This window comes from Erythrolamprus reginae, chromosome 1, assembly GCF_031021105.1.
Source record: "Erythrolamprus reginae isolate rEryReg1 chromosome 1, rEryReg1.hap1, whole genome shotgun sequence".
Lineage (NCBI taxonomy): Eukaryota > Metazoa > Chordata > Lepidosauria > Squamata > Dipsadidae > Erythrolamprus > Erythrolamprus reginae.
Genome location: NC_091950.1, coordinates 130,630,596 through 130,652,463, shown reverse-complemented (window position 1 = coordinate 130,652,463; position 21,868 = coordinate 130,630,596). Strand labels below are relative to the sequence as shown.

General features: G+C 43.0%; 1 protein-coding gene across 3 annotated transcripts in view; it reads right to left on the bottom strand.

The window, feature by feature from the left end:
- The window catches only part of DUSP8 (dual specificity phosphatase 8), a 163,805-nt gene that overhangs the window by 10,605 nt on the left and 131,332 nt on the right, over positions 1-21,868 (bottom strand). For all 3 annotated transcript variants that reach the window (XM_070765026.1, XM_070765034.1, XM_070765045.1), the window contains 2 exons: positions 4,978-5,144; positions 1,278-1,437 (listed from right to left, as the gene is read on the bottom strand). In XM_070765026.1, coding sequence (XP_070621127.1) covers positions 1,278-1,437; positions 4,978-5,144 — 327 coding nt within the window. The remainder of the gene's footprint in view (positions 1-1,277; positions 1,438-4,977; positions 5,145-21,868) is intronic.

The following is a 21,868-nucleotide window of genomic DNA, read 5'->3' as shown; positions in this document are numbered from 1 at the left end:
AAAAGGAAAATGCTTTGTTTGCTCTGGGCTGCCAAAGCCTCCTTAAGCACCACCGATAGGCTCCTCTGGCAGCCCAGAAAAGCCTGAGATGGCTGGGATTAAAGGGAGAATGGCAGGAAACTAGCAGGGCCTTCGTGCCGCTCTCAAATTTCCTGGGAAATTTTTCTGGGCTTGGGTTCTTAAGTAGAAAATGGTTCTTAAGAAGAGGCAAAAAATTTTAAACACCCGGTTCTTATCTAGAAAAGTTCTTAAGTAGAGCTGTTCTTAAGTAGAGGTACCACTGTACTTGTCTCTGCACAAATGCTTTAAGTCAAAATTTGCTTTAACCTTGTTTTCATTAACTGAGTGGGCGGGAGTGGGCGGGAGATGTTCACCCCAGTAACCTGAACACTACGGCATCATCATTTGACGTCCTTATGCAAATCACATCATTTGTACAGTGACGTCATTATATAAATGTATGGACTGTTTCAAATTTCATTATATTAAGTTTCAGGTTTCACCCTGCTTGTCATACTGGTTACACAACTCTTGCATTTAGCTTGCAGGAAGCAGAGGGAATCTGAAGTTCTCAGACTATAGCTCTATATTAGCCCAGCCAGCATAAGTAGTCTGAAATGAAAAAAAATGTTGTAATCCACTTGTATGTTCCATGTATAACATGGGAATTAGAGAAATATACTTTCCTTGCATAATACGGAGGAATATACGTTATGCACATTATTTTCTATAGCTTTTATAACCAGTACAATCATCATTACATCTTTGGGTGTTCATATGATTTATAAGTACCGTACTAACACTTTCTCTTTCTACACCTAAAGTAAAGCCTGCTTTGTTACTTCCTCTTTCTACACCTCACCAACCTTTGCTTACTGCAACATGCAGAAGACAGAGAGTTCCTGGTTGTGTAAGATACATTTTTAGTTTGACTGTTCGAACCTATATGTTTCTGTTTACGTGATTTGCACCTGCTATGATCTGCACTTTTGAACTTCTCCTTTTATGGCATAAGGATATTATATTATATATCCACTGTAATTGGTAGTAAAGATGACACACTTTGTCAATAAAGAATTCCATTCTATTCTGTTCTGTTCTCTTTTATTCTGCTCTGTTCTATTCTCATTCTATGGGATCAATGGAACTGGACAAGAGGAACTGAGCAATTTGGTCATCATTCCAAAACCTTTTGCATGGACAGCAGAGAAACTGAAAAGATATGAAACCCGCTCCCCCTCCCTTCAAGAGCTCTTTATCAATAAGACTGGTCTTACCAATGAACTCAATCGATTTATCCAGCCAGGGAAGCAGTTTCTCACAGTAATTGTCATTGACTGGAATGCGCATGAAGTGACTGTCACAGATGAAATCTGGCTTGGGACATGAATTGCTGGCATTGAGAACATAGCTGATCCCATTCTGGGTCATCAGGTCCTGAAAGGGGGGGAAAAAAGAGCTAGGTTCTTTCATTTGTCATTCAGGGCAGATCCTCTCCCCATCTCTTCTAGAGGTTCTGATTATGCTATAGGTTTAAGAGGCAGTTGGAATACAAAAGAACTTGAACTGCAGTTCTCAGGAGCCAGAGTCAGTAGGGATCAAAGAGGAGGAGGTAAGGAATTGCACTGTGACAATGTTGGGAAGGTTACAGATCTTCCACTGCTAGACATTGTCCTCCTTTCTCCCTTGGATCTCCTACTAGGGCAGTAGGTTCTCAACTTTTCTAATGCCACAACCCTTCAGTACAATTCCTCATACTGTGGTGACCCTCAAGCATAAGATAATAAAATTATTAGGAAACTCAGGGGTTCTGATTTATTGTGCTGCTGGTTCACTTCCTCCTGCGCTGCGTGGCCGTGCCTCATGGGTGCATGTGTGCTTTGCACGCTCATGCAAACACAATGCCAATTTTAAAAAAAAAAAATCAAAAAAACCCCAACCCCAAAACAAGATGGCAACGCAGGCGCAGTGCCGAAATTTGGCTTCTATGAGGATCTCAGAAGTTCCCATGGTGTACATACATACACACACACACACACACACACACAAACACACACACACATTGCACTAGTCTATTTGCATGTGGATAGAGATTAATAGAGGAGGGATGTCTTGGTTCCTAAGACCATTGGAATATGTGTTTTCTGATGGTTTTCAGGCGACCTCCGTCAAAGGGTCATTTGACCCCCAAAGGGACCACTGCTCACAGGCTGAGGACCACTGTACTAGACTATCTGCCATCAGGTTTTGTAACTATAGAGCCTTTCTATGTATTTTAAAATAGTTGAACAGCTTCTTGTCGTAGCAAACAGCTGCACCTTCAATAACAACATTTTGAGACATTTGAAATGCCTTTATGGCATAAACTCCCAGTGGAATCAGTTCCATGTACTTCTTGTATTTTCCAATGGAGAAAAAAAACACCAGACTTGCAGCATGTCTTTTAAGGGGGGGAATGGACTTTGGGGAAAAGCTACAAGATACTTCCGTGGATTAAATCATACGGCATTAGGATTCAAAGAATTGTTTTGCTACAGTGAAGGAAAAACCCCAAACCTAAATACGTCCTAGATGGTTCTTATGTTTCAAGATCAACATGATGTTTATTTATTTATTTTTATTTCTTTATTTATTTTATCCAAAACATAATGAAAGTTACAGAAGATATACTCATAATAAAATATATCAAGGAAAAAATAGAAGAAAAGATAAAGGAATAAAATATATCAATGAAAGTATAGCAGAAAAGATATAGGAATACAGTAGAAGAAAAGATATATAAAGAAATATAGGAGAGACAGGGGATGGAAGGCACGCTGGTGTACTTATGTATGCCCCTTACTGACCTCTTAGGAATCTGGAGAGGTCGACCGTGAATAGTATAAGGGTAAAATGTTGGGGGTTAGGGGATGACACTACGGAGTTAGGTAATGAGTTCCATGCTTCAATAAAGTCATATTTTTTACAGTCAATATTAAGTTTGAATCTGTTGTGTGCTCTTGTGTTGTTGTTCCTCATGTTGAGTTTACCATTTTTTCCTCCACAGTCCTTGTGCAATAAACCCCAACCTCAGATTCTAGGAGCCAGCCAAACTCCCAAGCTTACATTCTTAGCATTTGTTCATTCTTGTGTCTTTCTACTCCCTGTATAAAATGTTATTTTCTTCCTTTCTGCACCTCTAATTTAGATGCTTCCTCCCACCTCCCTGTGAGCAATACGCTACTGGCTCCTTGTGGTCTGGGATACATGCCCACTGGTATTGTAATAATGACTTCTTTCTTAGTCTTCCTTCCCTGCAGTCCTATCATAACCAAAGCATTCTGGCACCTTTTGAAAGGACAGTATTGCTCTCCCTCCTTCTCTTCCATTCCCAATGCTCATTTTTATGCATTTGGGGGCCCTCTCAAAGGATTTGGATGTTTCCCCCCTTGCAAATGTAGGCTGCACTGCCTACACTCTCAACTTACCATCAGTCACAGCTGAATGCCAAGGCTAATACCTCATCCTCTGGCTGGCCATGGAAAAGCTGAGGTCAATGTTGTTCTTTAGCCTGGCTGGCACAGTACACTGACAATAACATTTCTTAGGGATAGCCTCACCATTCCCACTGCTAATGCCTTAGGGAAGCCTATGAAGCCTCTGTCTCTGGACACTTCAGATGTCCAGAAAGACAACGGGATGGTGTATGATTACGCACAGGTAGCAAGTGAATCGTCTTGGCATTGACTCTTCGTGCTTTTACAGAGTGGGTCTTCTCCGGGTCCTGTCAACTAAACAATGTCGCTTGGTGGGACCCAGGGGGGAGAGCCTTCTCTGTGGCGGCCCCAGCCCTCTGGAACCAACTCCCCCCAGAGATTAGAATTGCCCCCACCCTCCTTGCCTTTCGTAAGCTTCTTAAAACCCACCTCTGCCGCCAGGCATGGGGGAATTGAGATACTCTTTCCCCCTAGGCCTTTACAATGTTACAATTTTATGCATGGTATGTCTGTATGTATGTTTGGTTTTATAATAAGGGTTTTTAACTGTTTTAATATTGGATTGTTATATGCTGTTTTTATTACTGTTGTTAGTCGCCCCGAGTCTACAGAGAGGGGCGGCATACAAATCCAATAAGTAAGTAAGTAAGTAAGTAAGTAAGTAAGTAAGTAAGTAAGTAAGTAAGTAAGTAAGTAAGTAAGTAAGTAAGTAAATAAGTAAGTAAGTAAATAAGTAAATACAGTGGTACCTCAAGATACGAACCCCTCGTCTTACGAACAACTCGTGATACGAACCCGGGGTTCAGCAAAATTTTGCCTTTTCTTACGAACTTTTTTCGAGTTACGAACCGGCGTTCGGAGACTGCTGGGAAGCCGCGCGGCTGTTTTAAAAGGTGACAGCCGGGCGGCGGGGCTTCCCAGAAGCCTCCCGAACGCCGGTTCATAACTCGAACAAAGTTCATAAGAAGAGGCAAAATTTTGCTGAACCCCGGGGGATTCGGTTCGGGAGGTTGCTGGGAAGCCCCCCAGGCCGGCTGCAACCTTTTAAAACAGCCGCGCCACTTCCCAGCTGTCTCCTGAAGCCGAACGCCAAAGCCGAACTTCCGCGTTCGGCTTCAGGAGACAGCTGGGAAGCGGCGCGGCTGTTTTAAAAGGTCGCAGCCGGCCTGGGGTGCTGGGAAGCCCCCCAGGCCGGCTGTCACCTTTTAAAACAGCCGCGCGGCTTCCCAGAAGTCGCCGAAAGCCGTTTTTTTGCGGGGGGGTTTTTGGTTGCACGGATTAATTGACTTTACATTGTTTCCTGTGGGAAACAATGTTTCGTCTTACGAACCTTTCGTCTTACGAACCTCCTCCTTGCACCAATTAAGTTCGTATCATGAGGTATTACTGTACGTAAATACGTAAATAAATAAATAAATAAATAAATAAATAAATAAATAAATAAATAAATAAGATAGAGATTCTACAAGACAAGGCCATTTCCCTCAATGTCACAGTGTACCTTATTTAAGACGTCTTTCTGGGAACCTAGGTAGAGATGAGGCAAGATGCGTGTTGGGCCAACGTTGGCCACTGGCAAGCATGGCTGAGAGATACTCATTGGCAGGATGGCCGTTGGTTTTCCTTCACAAAGTCCTGGGAAACAAGACGAGAAGGTGGCAAAACCTCCTGAAAGAAGGAAGGGAAGGAAATGTGAATGAGGAGCAATGATTCTTTTTCATTAACTGCATTTTATCTGTAGCATTCTACACTCATTCTAATAACCTATCACTTCAATACTGAACTAAACCTGGTGAGGGAACATTTCAATTTTAGTCTCTAATTTTCATGAAAACATATAAAAGTAAATGATTTGATTTTGTGCCAGATTTTTAGACATCTTACAAAGTAAATATCCCTGTTATTTAGCTAAGAATCAAGCATGGCTCTTGGAGATATGGCTATAATTGTTATGATGTTAGGCTTTGTCAATACTGTATGTTGCATTCCCATACTCTTTAATCATCCTTTTACTTCCCTACTAAACTGTCTCCTTGTTTAGCAACTGCAATCTATTCCAGATATTTTGCCATTAAGTGAAATGGTTCTTAGGTGAACACATAACTCAGGAGACAGAGAAGAGAACTTACAAAAATTGCTGCCAACTCATTCAGATAAAATCCATGCACCTACATCAGGAGTATGAAGTTTTTGGTTGTCAGGTGCAGAAATGTTGTTATAAGCGCACACATTGGTTTGAACATGAATTTATTTTACTTCTAGTTATTACCATTGTATTTGCAAATGATGGTTAACTAAGGGAGAGTTGCAGTGATCTCTCGGTTAGCGCGGGGGTTACGTTCCAAGACCTCCCGCGCTAACCGATTTCCGCGTTATACTGGATGCGGAAGTAAAAACCACCATCTGCGCATGTGCGCCATTTTTTTCATGGCCGCACATGCGCAGATGGTGGAGTTTGCGTGTGGGCGGCGGGGAAGACCAAGGGAAGATTCCTTCAGCTGCCCAACAGCTGATCTGCTCCGCAGCGCGGAGCCGAAGATGGGGTAAAGGCAAAGGGGAAACCCCATCTTCGGCTCCTCGCTGCTGCCGCGCTGCGGAGCGGATCAGGTGTTGGGCGGCTGAAGGAACCTTCCCTTGGTCTTCCTGCCGCCCAGGCAAAGGGGAAACTCCAAGATCGCTTGCCGCTTGCCGCTTTGCAGCTTGGAGCCTTGCTTCGCCTCCTTCGCTGCAATAGGCAAGCGGCAAGCGATCTTGAGAAAGAGAGAGAAAGGAGGGCGACTTGCCAGTCCACACCCCCCTGGATGAACAGCCTCGCATGGCCCCAGCGCCGGGCTCCGCTGTTGCCTCCGCCCCCATTCAGCTCTGCAGCTGAGAGGCCTTCCCGGCAGAGCCCTCCCCAACAGCTCCCGCTGCCAGCGCAAAAAAGAAAAGAAAAAGAAATCCCCAAAAGAGGCAGGCACAAAGCGGGGGCACAAGGGGAGCTGCCCGGCAGAGGTTGCTTTTTTTCTTCTCGTGGGCAAGTGGAGGGGGGGAGAGAGAAGGGAGGAAGAGAGTGTGAGAGAGGAAGAAAGAGAGAGAGAAATGATAGAAAAAAGGGGAGAAAAAAGAGAAATGAGAAAATGATTGAAGCATAGTGACAGGAAAGAAAGAGAAAGAGACAGAGAAGTGACTCTTGGTGATGACGTATGACGTCATCGGGTGGGAAAAACCGTGGTATAGCAAAAAAACCGTGGAGTATTTTTTAATTAATATTTTTTGAAAAACCGCGTTGCAGCGTTTCGCACTAATCGAGACCGTGCTAATCGAGGGATCACTGTATTAAGTATTGCATTAGTATCCATTTCATCTCTCTTAAAAGTTTCCTGATCTCCTATTTGGTAAAACTTTCTTACAACTTTGTTTCATAAAACAGTATTTCATACACACATCATATCTTAGTAATCACATTATTCCTTGGTTAAGAAACACAATTAAATAAGTATTAATGTGAAAAAAAGAGAAAAAGAATGGGCAAAGAAAATATGGTTAGAGGAATGAATTAAATTGTTGACTTCAGTTTTCCATTCCTCCATAGTTCATTTGATCCCTTTTACATCTTTTTGAAACTGTTAAAACTATACATACAAATGTTATTAGAAAAACCCACACTTTTACAGTAGCTCCCCTACATTATTCTTTTGTTTCTCCCATACTTATTTTGTGATTTTCTTTAAATTCAGACATTTACCCCTCACATTTGTGAGAACTGTGAATATTAAAAGATAACTATATCCTCGTTTGCACATTTATTTTGTAAACAGCAATAGTAATAGGACTTGGATTTACATACCACTTCATATTGCTTTACAGCCCTCTCTACGTGATTTAGAAATGTCAGCATATTGCCCCTAATAATCTGGGTCCTCATTTTACTGACTTCAGAAGGATGGAAGACTGAGTCAAACCCGAGCTGTTCAGGAATAAATTCCTGGCAGAGTTAGCCTGTAATACTGCATTCTAACCATTGTGCCACCGCAGCTTTTGCACATTTTAAAATCAAAATTCAAATGTATACGCAATTCTTCCTTCTTTCCTTAAGCCAGATTGATTAAAATAAAATAAAATAAAACAAGCTGAAAAATGAACCTCAGATTTAAATTCCATAGTGCTACCTTGTTTTCCCCAAAATAAGGCATCGCCTAATAATAAGCCCAATCTGGTTTTTGAGTGCATGGCAATATGGCCAAGGGCTTATTTCAGGGTTCAAAAAAGATATGACAGGGTCCTATTTTTGAGGAAACATGGTAGAAACAACTTTAATAAATTTAAATCCAATACGAATCAATCAATAGTTGATTGTATGTGATATGTGTTTATTTTGTTATTTCTGGTTTTGTTAATATATTGTTTATTTTTGTTGATGTGTGCATATAATTTTTATGTTTTTAAAGAAAAATTCAATAAAGGCTGTTTTTAAAAAAGAATCAATCAAAGCCTCTTAAAAGAACGAGTACGGTAAGTATTTTCTAGAATTCTTCAAACTTATACCATATTGTTCAAATAGGAATTCTGGATCCCTGGAGAAATATACCATTTTTATGGTTGAATACTTGAAAAGAATTATATAAACCAACAGGGGAAATCACTTAAGACTTTGGTAAATAACTGTATTCTGTAAAGCAATAGAGGGGGGATACTTACAACAATGTAAGTATGTCTGTAAAGACAAAGCATCAGTTTGCATATACTGCATGCTCCAATAAAAATCCACACTTTAAACCCGAGATTAATGAGTCAGCTCATTTATCATAAGCATTAATCATTTCATTCTTTCAGTGCTTACTGTAATGGCAGTGGTTTGACTTTCCCTTCACCGTTCTTTTCCTATTTTCAAAAGCCACTTTCAAGATTGCTTGTTTATCACCCATCGATTCCAGCAGTTTACAGAATCTATGCTATCTAATAAAAACCCAAAGTCTCTGTAGAGAACCCTCATATTTTTTGACATGACTCTTTTGGTGATTTACAGATTCCTGGTGCATAAGCAAGCAGCATAGCTTTGTTCCAGTGTGCACATTTTTAACTGATTACGAAACAACGGAGTATCTTAGTGATGGGAAGTAGCAGATAAACAGACAGTGCTAAATAAAATAAATGGAATCTGCAGGGGGTAGGTGGGGCATAAGTGTGTGTGCATGCGTGTAATTCTAGGAAGGCAGGAAATAAACCACCTGGAGTGGAATTTGGTCAAGGCTTTGAGGGATAATTTTACTCCTCTTTTATAAATAGTCCTTTTGAGAATCTTTAGCAGTCACATGTGAGTGAGATTTGTCATCTGAGAAACCGCAGGCTGAACAGTTGCCAGTGTTGTTGTATCCTGGTTTAAGGGAGTCTAACTCAAGAGGGCTGCTTTGAGCAATGATTTTAAAAATCTGATTTTTAAAAAAAGATTTTTAAAAAATCTGTTGAGTATATTTTACTTCTAGAAACCATCCCCGTGCTGATTTTTCCATCAGGAAATTTTTCCCATGTGTGTTATCGTGTCATTTCAGATCCAGATTAAACATGCTGAATTAACTACTATCTGCTGAGAAATAAGAACATAGTACAGTGGTACCTCTACCTAAGAACGCCTCTACGTAGGAACTTTCCTAGAACTGGGTGTTCAAGATTTTTTTGCCTCTTCTTAAGAACTATTTTCTACTTAAGAACCCAAGCCTGGAAAAATTTCCCAGGAAATTTGAGAGCGGCACGAAGGCCAGGCCAGTTTCCTGCCATTCCCCCTGAATTTCTCTCTCTGGCGCAGTGTATGGGAGGCAGCCTCGCGCCGGGTGTATGGGAGGCGCGTGCTCCTCCTTGCCGTCTAAGAGAGTCCCTCTCTTTTTTTTAAGCCTTAAAGTTTGTGATTTTTTTAAAATTTCCCTCACCTCACCTTCTTCCTTTGGCAGCAACTGTCCTCCTCCCCTTCTTCCTCCTCTTCCTCCCACCCAAATTCCAAGCTTTTATTTCTTTCCTAATGGGTTTGCACGCATTATTTGCTTTTACATTGATTCCTTTGAGAAAAATTGCTTCTACTTACAAACTTTTCTACTTAAGAACCTCCTTATGGAATGAATTAAGTTCTTAGGTAGAGGTCCCACTGTATTAGGTTTTCAAATGATGGATCAAGCCCCACAACATACAGAAGTCTGCCAGCGTCACAATTTTAAATATATAAAGAAAAAGGATCCTGCAAGGCATTGGTCAATTGAAGATGTGTTATTAAAAAGATAGAATGCTATGGATCTAAACCACATCCAAGACTTTTCCATCTACGCACACTTCTAAGAGTTGTGTAGTGTGTCTCAAGGAAGCATGATGTGTCTTCTAATTGAGGAACACCTAATAAACTATCAGATTTATCCCCAAAGAACTATTTGAAGATCATTGATTGACCCAATCATTCTTAGGATCTTTCCAAAGCACTGATCCCATAATTTTAGATCTTGTTCCTTTGTCCATCATCAATCATCTCTAGTTTATTCACTGCCATTTCAGAAGCTGGGTTTTTATAGTTGACATGACCTATGTTGTTTTGGCAGTGTTTCAGCACCTTCCTATCTTCTTTCTCTTTCTATCTCTAGCTCCTACTCATAAAAAAGTACATTAAAAAGTCCTTTTCTAATCCATGCTCTGGTAACTGGCCAATTAAACAGCCCTTTGCATAGGTTAATTAGAAAAACGAGTCTACATGTTGAGTGGGTGGTCAAGGTATTTAGACAGAGATGGCAGGATTTCATTTCTGAACAGATCCCTGAGAAACTTTAGTGAAAAATGTAATATCTGAATCATGTTTTTCAGTTTCTTTTTTCCTCGTTTTTTTTAAAATGGCTCATGCACTCCTCAGCTATATAACTATTTCTAAAAACTCTTCCGTTGTGAGAGACTTGCTTTCATTAACTCCTAATCTGGATCTAACAATGTTTCCCCCCACCCCGCAGCAATAAGTATCAAATTGAAAGCAAGCAAGAAGTCTACTACTAACTCTGTTCGACAGACACTTCCCCTATGACTAGATAACTACCACTATAAAAAATATTGAAATACAATTTTTCAGGATCGCTTTGTCAATTTGAGATGTAGAAAGTTAATGCAACGCTCCCTCTCCCATTCCGCTGTGGCATGACATCATCTCCTAACCAGGATATTAAATCAGAATGAGTGAAATGAGATTAGTGCAGGTGTCCAAGAGCTCTGGTTACTTCTATTTATTGCCCCTCTGCCTTTTGCATTCCGTTTCATCAAACCTATGTATTTCTGCCCTTTCACTTGTACCACGTGTTAAGATGATAGACAAGCAATCAAAATGGAAGCATTTACAGATGCATTTCTAAAAGAAGCCCATATTGCACTTATGGTACAATACAGCTGTTCTATCCGTATCTCACAACCTACAACAGCATTTATTCTGATTGATAGCTATTCCTCAAGGCCAGGGCTAATCATTAAGGGTAGTCCTCGACTTATGACCACCATTGAGCCCAAAATTTATGTTGCTAGGTGAGACATCTGTTGAGTATATTTTGCCCCATTTTATGACCTTTCTTGCCACAGTTATTAATTGCACTTGTTCAGTTAGTAAGTGAATCTGGATTTCCCATTGAGTTCATCAGAAGGTCACAAAAGGTGATCCTGTGACCTTGGGACAGTGCAACTATCCAGTTTGCAAATGTTGATCATGTGACCTTGGGAATGCTGCAAAAGGTCGTAAGTGTGAAAATAGGTTATAAATTACTTTTAGTATTTTTCAGACTATAAAACACACCTCCCCCCTAAAAGAGACTGAAAATTTCAGTGCATCTTATACTCCAAATGTAGCTTCTTCTTTTTTTAAGCTTCCACCCCTCCAGCCCTAATTCGGTGTTAACAATCTTCCCAACTTGCAGACTTGTTTTCATTGCCACTCCAAAGTTTTTTTCCAGCCCTAAGTCTTCACAGGCTTATTTTCATTGCTTTTCCCTCTGAAAAAGGTGGTTTTCTTGAGCCCTAACCAGGGGATAAAATGATGTGCTGAAGTTAATCGAACTAAGGACGCTAGCCAGATGAATACCTGGTAGGCAGATCCCACCCCCATTTTCCTCCCCCAAAACTACGGTGCGTCTTATACTCCAAGAATTTGGTACTTTTCTCCCCCTTGCCATTGTAACTTCAAATGATCACTAAACAAACTGCTGTAAGTAGTCAGATCTGTGGATTTAGAGGAAGATTTGACCTAACAATGCAAGAAGGAGACCGGTTTCAGCAGCAAAGTATATCATGCAGACCCTTTCCTCTTTCTGCTGATCAACCTCTTTTCCCCCAGAAAATCACTCCAAATATTCAAAACGCAAGCATGTCCATCAGGGGAAAAAAATCTAGAACGGTTTTTATTCCATGTGTGTTAATGAATATTCCATCTATAGAATAGAATAGAATAGAATTTTATTGGCCAAGTGTGATTGGACACACAAGGAATTTGTCTTGGTGCATATGCTCTCAACGTACATAACATAAAATATACATTTGTCAAGAATCATGTGGTACAACACTTAATGATTGTCATAGGGGTCAAATAAGCAATGGAGAAGCAATATTAATAAAAATCTTAGAGTATACGCAACAAGTTATAGTCATACAGTCAACATGGGAGGAAATGGGTGATAGGAATGATGATAAAAACTAGTAGAATAGAAGTGCAGATTTAGTAGAAAGTCTGACAGTGTTGAGGGGATTATTTGTTTAGTAGAGTGATGACGTTTGGAAAAAAACTGTTCTTGTGTCTAGTTGTCTTGGTGTGCAGTGCTCTGTAGCGACGTTTTGAGGGTAGGAGTTGAAACAATTTGTGTCCAGGATGTGAGGGGTCAGTAAATAGAATCTACAAAGTGCTGTGAACAGATAGCACATCATCCCCGCATTACTATTTGGTTCGTATTTCATTATTTCCTAACTGTAGTACTGCTTTCCCATCATATTGGAGTATTAGCAAAGAACATTACAACTGGTAACAATATGTAGTGATGCCATTCCTATTCACTCAATCAGCATTTTCCCACTAGGGTTAGCCCTACAAGTCCTGGAATCTATGGAATAAATTCATTCATTTGTTTGTCATATTTATTATCATCATGAGAATAGGCGTTGATTGCTTACCTGAACGCCTCTTCTCGTACGGTGAGCGGGTACAGCAGTCACATGGGTTGCTCATGTCCAATCCGGTGGAACTGAGCCTAGTATTAAAAAAGCTTGCCGGATCCGCCCCTTCCCCAGAATTCGCGAATCCATAGACTAGGCTCAGTTGTGAAGCTCTGTAGTGTTCAACTCTTATTGTTAGAGGAAGAAAGGTATAGAAAGGTAAAGAAGACACATACAAGGGCGGGAAGTGACTGCTGTACCCGCTCACCGTACGAGAAGAGGCGTTCAGGTAAGCAATCAACGCCTATTCTCCGTACTGAAGGAGCGGGTCCAGCAGTCACATGGGACATACCCAATAGATGGTCCCTAGGGTGGGATTAGCTTGCTATCGTGTGAGATAACGGATTGGAGTACCCTTCTGCCGAAGGCAGCGTCCGCTGAAGCGTAAGAATCAATCTTGTAGTGCCTGATGAAGGAATTTGGCGAGGCCCAAGTGGCTGCTTTGCAGACCTCCTCCAACGGGGCTTGAGTCGCCCAAGCGGCCGAGGTGGCTGCGCTCCTGGTGGAATGCGCTGTGATGTTCCTTGGAACTGAGAGGGAGGCCGACTCATAGGCCTTAGATATAGTCCCTCTGATCCAACGGCCTATTACTGTTGAAGACACTTTGGCCCCCATGACTCTGGGATGATAGGCTACAAAAAGTGCTTCTGACCTCCGAAAGGGTCCTGTGCGTTGGATATAGATTCTCAGCGCTCTGGTGAGATCCAGGGTGTGCCATCTAATTGCCAAGGGATGGTCTCGTTGGAGGCAGAAGGAAGGTAGGACAATATCCTGAGATCTGTGGAACATGGAACTGACCTTGGGTAAGAAGGTGGGGTCCAGTCGCAAGACTACCTTGTCCTGATGGAATTGGCAAAGGTCCTGCCTGATTGAGAGGGCAGCCAGCTCCGAAATGCGTCGGGCAGAGGTAATAGCCACCAGGAAAGCTACCTTAAAGGATAGGTACCTGAGGGACGCCGATTTTAGGGGTTCGTATGGTGCCTGCGTGAGGGAATGGAGAACCCGAGGCAAATCCCAGGATGGATACCTGTGGACCTTGGAAGGTCTGAGGTTGGCTATGCCCTTGAGGAATTCCTGAACTTCAGGGAAGGATCGGAGAGGCTGTCTGCGGGGACCCCCTAGGACAGATGAAATGGCTGCCAGATGACGCCGGAGGGTGCTGGTGGAAAGTCCTTTATGGAAGCCTTGCATAAGGAAGGAAATAATTCTGTGTATGGGGATGCACAGAGGGGAGAAACCTTCCTGTAGGCACCACTGGTGAAACTTGGACCACGTGTGGTCGTAGATTCGATTGGTCGAGCCCCTCCTGGCCTTTAAAATGACCTCCACTGAATCGGGGTCATGACCACGCAGTTCTAAATCTCTCCTGATAACAGCCAGGCGGTGAGGTGGAACCACTCCGGGTCTGGATGGAAAGAGGCCCCCTGCCGCAGCATATCCCCCGAAACGGGGAGTCGCCAAGGGTCCTGGACGGACAGCTGTTGGAGATCCGCGAACCAGGGCCGGCGGGGCCAATGAGGGGCGATTAAGATTACTCGGGCCCTCTCGGTGAGGACCTTGTGAATCACGTCCGGGAGGATTGGAATTGGAGGAAATGCGTAGAGTAGGCCTGGAGGCCATGGACTCCGGAGGGCATTGATTGCTTCCGCTCCCGGGGATGGAAATCTGGAATAGAAGCGAGGGAGTTGGGCGTTCGCATTGGTCGCGAAGAGATCCAGGACTGGTAGGCCGAATCTGAGGGTGATTTGATGGAACAGGTCTTGATGAAGGTTCCACTCTCCTGGGTCTATCGTTGCTCGGGATAGCCAATCCGCCTGGACGTTGAGACTCCCCGAGATGTGATCGGCTAGGAGCGACTGGAGATGTTTTTCCGCCCAAAGGCCCAACTTGAGGGCCTCCCTCATGAGAGCCTTGGATCTCGTGCCCCCCTGTCTGCAGATATGGCTTTTTGTGGCAATGTTGTCGGTGAGAATGAGAACGTGCCGGTTGGGAATGCGAGGAGAGAAATGCTTCAGAGCCAGGGAAACGGCTCTTAACTCTAGCCAATTGATTGGCCTGGAAGCTTCCTCCGGGGACCACGTGCCCTGGGCTATCATCCCCTGGGCGTGGGCGCCCCATCCCGATAGACTGGCATCTGTGGTGATGACAAATTGATCCGGGCACCTGAACGGGGATCCTCTGTCCATGGCCGGAGACTTCCACCACTTGAAGGATCTGCGAACACTCAGTGGGATGACAATGCGTCGATTTGAGTTGCTGTGCCCCGATCTCTGAAAAGGCAACAGTAGCCACTGGAGTTCCCTAGCATGAAGGCGAGCCCAGGGAATGATGCCTATGCATGACACCATCTTCCCCAAAAGGGAAGATAGAGTAACTATGGATACTGAAGGATTAGATAAAATGTTAGAAATTAACTCCACTATACTGAGTTTTCTCTCGGGAGAGAGAAAAACCTGGGAGGATTTTGAATCAATAATGGATCCCAGGTGAGAAATGGAAGTGGAAGGTTGGAGGTGACTTTTATCAAAGTTGATGGAAAATCCATGGTCCTGGAGGACTGACATGGTGACAGAAAGGTCTGTTTTCACTCTCTCTAGGGAGTTCCCATGAATTAAAATATCATCAAGATAACATAAAATGTGGATGGGAGACGCCCGGATATAGGCCGCCAGGGACCCCAGGAGCTTTGTAAAGACCCGAGGGGCCGAGGAGAGGCCAAATGGCATCGCCCTATACTGGAAATGCCTGCCTTGAAAGGAAAAACGTAAAAATTTTCTGTGGCACTTGGCTATAGGAATGTGAAGGTAGGCCTCAGTGAGGTCTAAGGAGACCATGAAATCTCCCGAGTGAATGGCGGCCAAAATAGAAGACAAGGAGTGCATCTTAAACTTCCTATATTTGATGAATAGGTTTAGTTTCTTTAAATCCAAAATGGCTCTCCAACCTCCGGAGGACTTTGGAACCATAAATAGGATGGAGTAAAAACCTAGGCCCCTCTGACCGGAAGGGACCGGTTGAATGGCTCTGATGGACAATAGATGAGAAATGGCCTCCTCCATACGGTTACAATCTGAGGATGACCTGGGAGAAGGGCAGGAAATAAAACGTTTTGGGGGAGGAGAAATAAATTCTAAAAGAAGGCCTGTTTGAACAGTGTCAATGACCCAAGGGTCCTTGGAGGTGAGACGCCAATTAGAGGCGAAATGAGCTAGGCGACCCCCTATGGGAATGGAGGTAAGATTACCATCTAGGTTTTTTTGAAGCCCTGTTAGAGGAAGCTCCCCTTTGGAAACGAAACCCTCTACCCCTGGAGTTCCTGCCTTGGGAACGAAAGCGGGGGGAATACTGACCTGGAGATCTCTGATAGGAAGCCGCTTGATCTTGCTGGCGCCCTGGGCGACGAAAGGACTGCGTTTTGGTAACCTTTTTCGTGGTTGGACCCAAAACCTTCTTCTTGTCCGTGGTCTCCGTGAGGAGTGGATCCAGAAGATCACCGAAGAGAAGGTCGCGCTTTAAGGGGCCCTGGGATAACTGCCACTTTTGGCGAACTCCCGCTTGCCAAGGGCGAATCCATAGGAGTCTTCTTGCCGTTGTAGACGCTGCAATAGACTTAGCAGAAAATCTAGTAGATTGCAAGGTGGCATCAGCCACGTACTGGGCAGCTGCAAAGACCTTGTTGAAGTCTTGTTGACCTCTCAAGTCATCGGGAGGAATGTGCTGTTGAAGTTGGCGAAGCCACAGCAGCATGGCTCTGGAGAAGAAGGAGGCCGCTGCAGAACTTTTAATGGCCCAGGAATCAGCGGTGAATCCTCTTTTGAGCATTTGCTCGATGCGCTTGTCCTCTGGGCGGAGGACTTCCTCCGCCTCGCCTGGCACAGCCGCTGCCGAGTGAAGAATCTTGACAGGTTCATCTGGTTTGGGAAAGGATAGAAGCTCTTCATAGGAAGAGGAGAGTTTATACAACTTTCTGTCCTTGGTGGAGGGATTAAGGCCAGAGGCTGGAAAATCCCACTGTTTGAGTAAGGCATCTTTAAACAATTTAGGCATAGGAATTACCTCGTTATCCTCCTGTTCCTCTGTGAAGTAAGGTAGATTCTCCTCCGGGGGATCAGTGGAAGTGGAGGCTTGTTTCTCCTGGGCCGCTAATCCCGTAGAAATTCTAGCTTTGAGGAGGAGAGATTTGAATAGTTGAGAAGGAAAAATAGTAATTGGAGGAGGGACCTTTATTTGGGATTCCTCATCCTCAGATAAGCCCTGAAAAGGGTCTTCATCCTCCTCTACATCCTCATATTCATCCTGGGAGGATTCTGAATCATCCTGAATAGGAGCTCTGACCGCTGGGGAAGAACCCAAGGGGCGGGAGGAACGAGAAGGAGGAAGAGGTAAAGGAAGCTCATTGATGGTAGAGAGTTTGGCATCAATGGCTTTGGACAACACAGCAAAAATAGATTGGAACTCAGGAGGTAAACTGGAAATATCAGCAGAAATGGCAGAAGAATCCCTAAAGGCCTGGGAGGATCCTGGCTGGGGGGAATCTTCAATAATATCTGGTTCCTCTGGACCTATGCCCCATAGGTTAGGTTGGGGTCTGTCTAGGTTTGGCTCATCCAGAGATAACACAGGGACCCCAGAAGGAGGCAGACTAGAGGCCTCTGGTGGGTCTTGACTACTGATTACTTGGGCCTGCACTTTCAAACGTTTTGCTGATTTGTCATGAATTTTTTGTAGGGCTAGGTCCCTTCTCTTCTCGGCCCTGGTGACCTTGGTCGAGGGGCGGGCCCCTGGAGAAGAGGAGGAAGAGGCCTGGGGGATACTAGTAATCTCATCGCCTGTAGGCCTGGCCTCTCTGGGACCTTTAGTTGTGCCTCTCTTGGGAAAAGTAGCCATAGTCTGACAATTAACAGAAGACAAGGCTGAGCCAATAACTGAATTATAAGGAGAAGATTTCAAGGACTTCCCAAGAGGAATGGATCCTGCTTCGAGGCCTCGAAGCTGCTGAAACGTGAGGACAATCTGGGCAAACCCAGAGTTCGTGCCCCCAAATCCAGCGGGGCCAGCCTCCCTAAACTTTGTAATTAAGTAAACCAAGGCACTCTGGTTGGAGGCTTAGCCGGTGGAGAATTTAGCCTGGGACCCCCAAGGCCCGCTCCCGGATCCGCACGGTGGACTGAGGCCTACGCGGCTGGCAGAAGGCCAACACGAGAGGCCTAGATTTTTAAAAAAAGGGCGCGAAGGCCTTCGCGCCGAAAAAATCGCTCCGTAGAATTTCTTAAGGGAAAAGCGATCGACTAAGTCCAGGAGACTAGAAGGCGTCTCACTCCGCAGGAGGTATTTTATAAGCCCTTAAATATTTGTATACAATAAATAATCAATAATTCAATGGATAAATACTTGCACCGGGACCTCCAGGCCAAGGGATTAGAAGAATCCACAAGCGGCCGCAGGAATCGTAACCGGCAAAACCGCCGGGGGAAAACGAAACCGCAACTTCTCCCAAGGAAAAAAGCCGAGCCGCTTCTTTTCTTTTTTTCTTTTAAACGGCTGGCGCAATTAGTGCAAGTAAATAAATAAAGACAATAAATCTTACTACTTTTTGAAGGAAAGATCGAAGGGAAGGTGTTAGAATGTTGAACGAGCTATCACAATACAACCGCAGGATATGCGAACTGAGCGAATTCTGGGGAAGGGGCGGATCCGGCAAGCTTTTTTAATACTAGGCTCAGTTCCACCGGATTGGACATGAGCAACCCATGTGACTGCTGGACCCGCTCCTTCAGTACGGAGAACTGGGCTGCTGCTTGGATCATAGAGATAGTTCCCACTTAGTGACTGCCTCATTTAGTAACCATTCACAGTTAGGCTAAAATATTAAATAGGGGAACTGAAAAGACCACAGAAAAATAAAGACAAGGAATTCTGCAATTAGCCTTTAAGATTCCCAATTGCCACTTTTTTTTTAAAAAAACATTTATTTAAGCAGCCAATACAATTTCATTGAAAATCCATGAAAAAATACACGCAAAGCACTTAGCCTCTCAAGAACGTGGGGTGGTTTTTGCTAGCTGCCTTTCTACTTTGAAATCAAGAGGACATATATAACAAGCAGGTCCTTTTACAATTATGACGCTTTGGCATTCTCTTGGTATGAATGGAATTGAGAGAGGGAATGATTCCCTCAGTGGACGACTGAAGCAGCTCTCAGGTTTCTTGTAGTTCCCCACACTGCCAGGAAATTTGCCTGCAACCTGGCAAAAAAAACCAGATTGCTTCTCCAGTCCAGAATCCCAAATCAAAGCTGCTGCATTCTTTGACACTTTAGGTAAGATTCCCAGTCAACCACTGACATGTACTTGCACTATGCCAAGATGAAAATAAACAGAATAGATGTAGGTAGATATGGGATCTAGTAGAAAGAGAGACCTTGAGGGACTGCCTAGGTTCTACCTACTAGAAAGCAGCTAGATCAGTGGTTCCCAACCTCTTTTTGGCCATGCCCGACCTAAGCATCTCTAAAATCCTGATCCCCCCCCTCCATTACATATAATACTTACTATTCAAAAAGTGAACTGTGCACGTGCAGAAGAAACCAAAAGGCCATTAACTTGGTTTAAACAAGGCTCCAATTGCCCCCATTAAAAATCAAATTGCCCCCCTGTGGGGCGTGGGCTCCACATTGGGAACCAGGGATTTAGATATTAGCAAAAACGGGAAACAGCAACTTTAGAATCACGGCAACTAGATTTCTTTTCTTGTTGGTTTGGAAGCCCAGTTGAACTTGCCGCCCAGTTCTCATGATGATAATAAATATGCCAAACAAATGAATGAATTTATTCTATAGATTCCATGACTTGTAGGGCTAACCTAGAAACATAGAACATAGAAACATAGAAGACTGGACGGCAGAAAAAGACCTCATGGTCCATCTAGTCTGCCCTTATACTATTTCCTGTATTTTATCTTACAATGGATATATGTTTATCCCAGGCATGTTTAAATTCAGTTACTGTGGGTTTACCAACCACGTCTGCTGGAAGTTTGTTCCAAGGGTCTACTACTCTTTCAGTGAAATAATATTTTTTCACGTTGCTTTTGATCGTTCCCCCAACTAACTTCAGATTGTGCCCCCTTGTTCTTGGGTTCACTTTCTTTTTAAAAATACTTCCCTCCTGAACCTTATTTAACCCTTTAACATATTTAAATGTTTCGATCATGTCCCCCCTTTTCCTTCTGTCTTCCAGACTATACAGATTGAGTTCATTAAGTCTTTCCTGATAAGTTTTATGCTTAAGACCTTCCACCATTCTTAGGGGGAAAGTGTTGATTGTTCTATGAGAAAACTCTTTGCTAATACTCCAATATGATGGGAAAGCAGTACTACAGTTAGGAAATAATGAAATACGAACCAGATAGTAATACGGGGATGATGTGCTGTCTGTTCACAGCACTTTGTAGATTTTATAGATGAGATATACCTTAACACACATGGAATGAAAATTGTTCTAGATTTCCCCCCCTAGCCTTTCATTGGTATCCTTTGAGAAGACACAATCCCTAATAGCTTCCTAACTCTTGGTTTTGCTTTGACAATGTATATGGTTACACAAAAGGCTATTTACTGTACTATCAATAGCATTTCTTTTGGCCTGCACTGGAGCAAGAAAATTGCTTGAACTGATGACAGCAACCATAAACAATAATTTAGTACATTATCTCTTAAAACCATAATAGGAAGGCTGGTGGCACTATGTTTACTTGTAATTTGCACATGCATAAAGTACAATCTAGCCCAGCCAACAAAAACACTAGCAATCTGCCTATTAGCTGAACCACAACATGATTAAAGTAGCACTCTAAAGTGCTTCTTACTATCTTTACATTAGCACTACATGAGGGAGAAAAAAACCAACAACTCTAAGCCAATTACAATACAGTATATTCAGCATTCCTGGCTTCCATTAACACAAAGAATAGAAGAAGAGAGGAAGCCTTGCCTACATGAGACATTTTTGAACCAGAAACCTTGTAAACGCTCCTCCTTGTGGGAGACATGCTTTCCTACAAGTGCTGTTTGTTTCTTAGGTGAATATAGGATATAAATGACCAATGATGAGTGTAAGATATTTATTTTTATTTATTTATTTATTTGTTTTGTCCAATACATAATAACACAAGATATGAAAATAGAACGAAACGGAACAGAACAAATATTCTTTATTGGTCAAGTATGATTGGACACACAAGGAATTTGTCTCCAGTGCATAGGCTCTCAGTGTACATACTACAAGCAACATTACCTGCCACATGTTTTGGAGTTGTATAGATAGTCCTTGCCATGACTATAGTTGGGACCATAATTCTCCTATACTTAAATTTTCTACTTTTGTCTTCCTAAGGTAGATTTTTCTAAATATATATTTTGCCTTTTGAACCCTGGTTTTATTCCTAAGCTTTCTATATTGGGTATTTTAATATTTAAACATTTAATGTTTTGCGGAGATCAATCAATTCTGGAAAATTCAGTGTGGGGGTTAAAAAAATCACATTTCTTCAGAGAAACTGTATTGAGGATTGCATGGCTTAGGTAGATTTTTTAGGTAGATTTCAGTTAAAAATAGGAGGATTTTCTCTCTGATAGGCTTTCTTTCTCTTTCTGATACACTAGATCAGTGTTTTTCAACCAGTGTGCCACGGCACACTAGTGTGCCGTGAGACATGGTCAGGTGTGCCGCGAAGTTCAGAGAGAGAAAGAAAACGAGAGAGAGAAAGAAAGAGCAAGAGAGAGAGAAAGTAAGCAAGCAAGCGAGAGAGAAAGAAAACAAGAGAGAAAGAAAGAGAGAGAAAGAAAGGAAAAGAAAAAGAAAGAGAACAAGAGAGAGAAAGAAAGAAAGCAAGAGAGAGAAAGAGAGCAAGAGAGAGAGCAAGAGAGAGAAAGAAAGAAAAAGAAAGAAAGAAAGAAAGAAAGAAAGAGAGAAAGAAGGAGGGAAGGTGGGAGAGAGAAAGACAGAGGGAGGTAGGGAGGGAGAGAGAAAGAGAGCAAAAAAGAAGAAGGAAGGAAGAGAGAAAGAAAGAGGGATGGAGAGAGAGAGGAAAAAGAGAAAGGGGGAGAAAGAGGGAGGAAGAGGGAAATAGAGCGAAAGGGAGGAAGAGAGAGAGAGAGAGAATTTTTTTGTCCAAACTTTTTTTAGCCGCCCCGCCCCTCAATG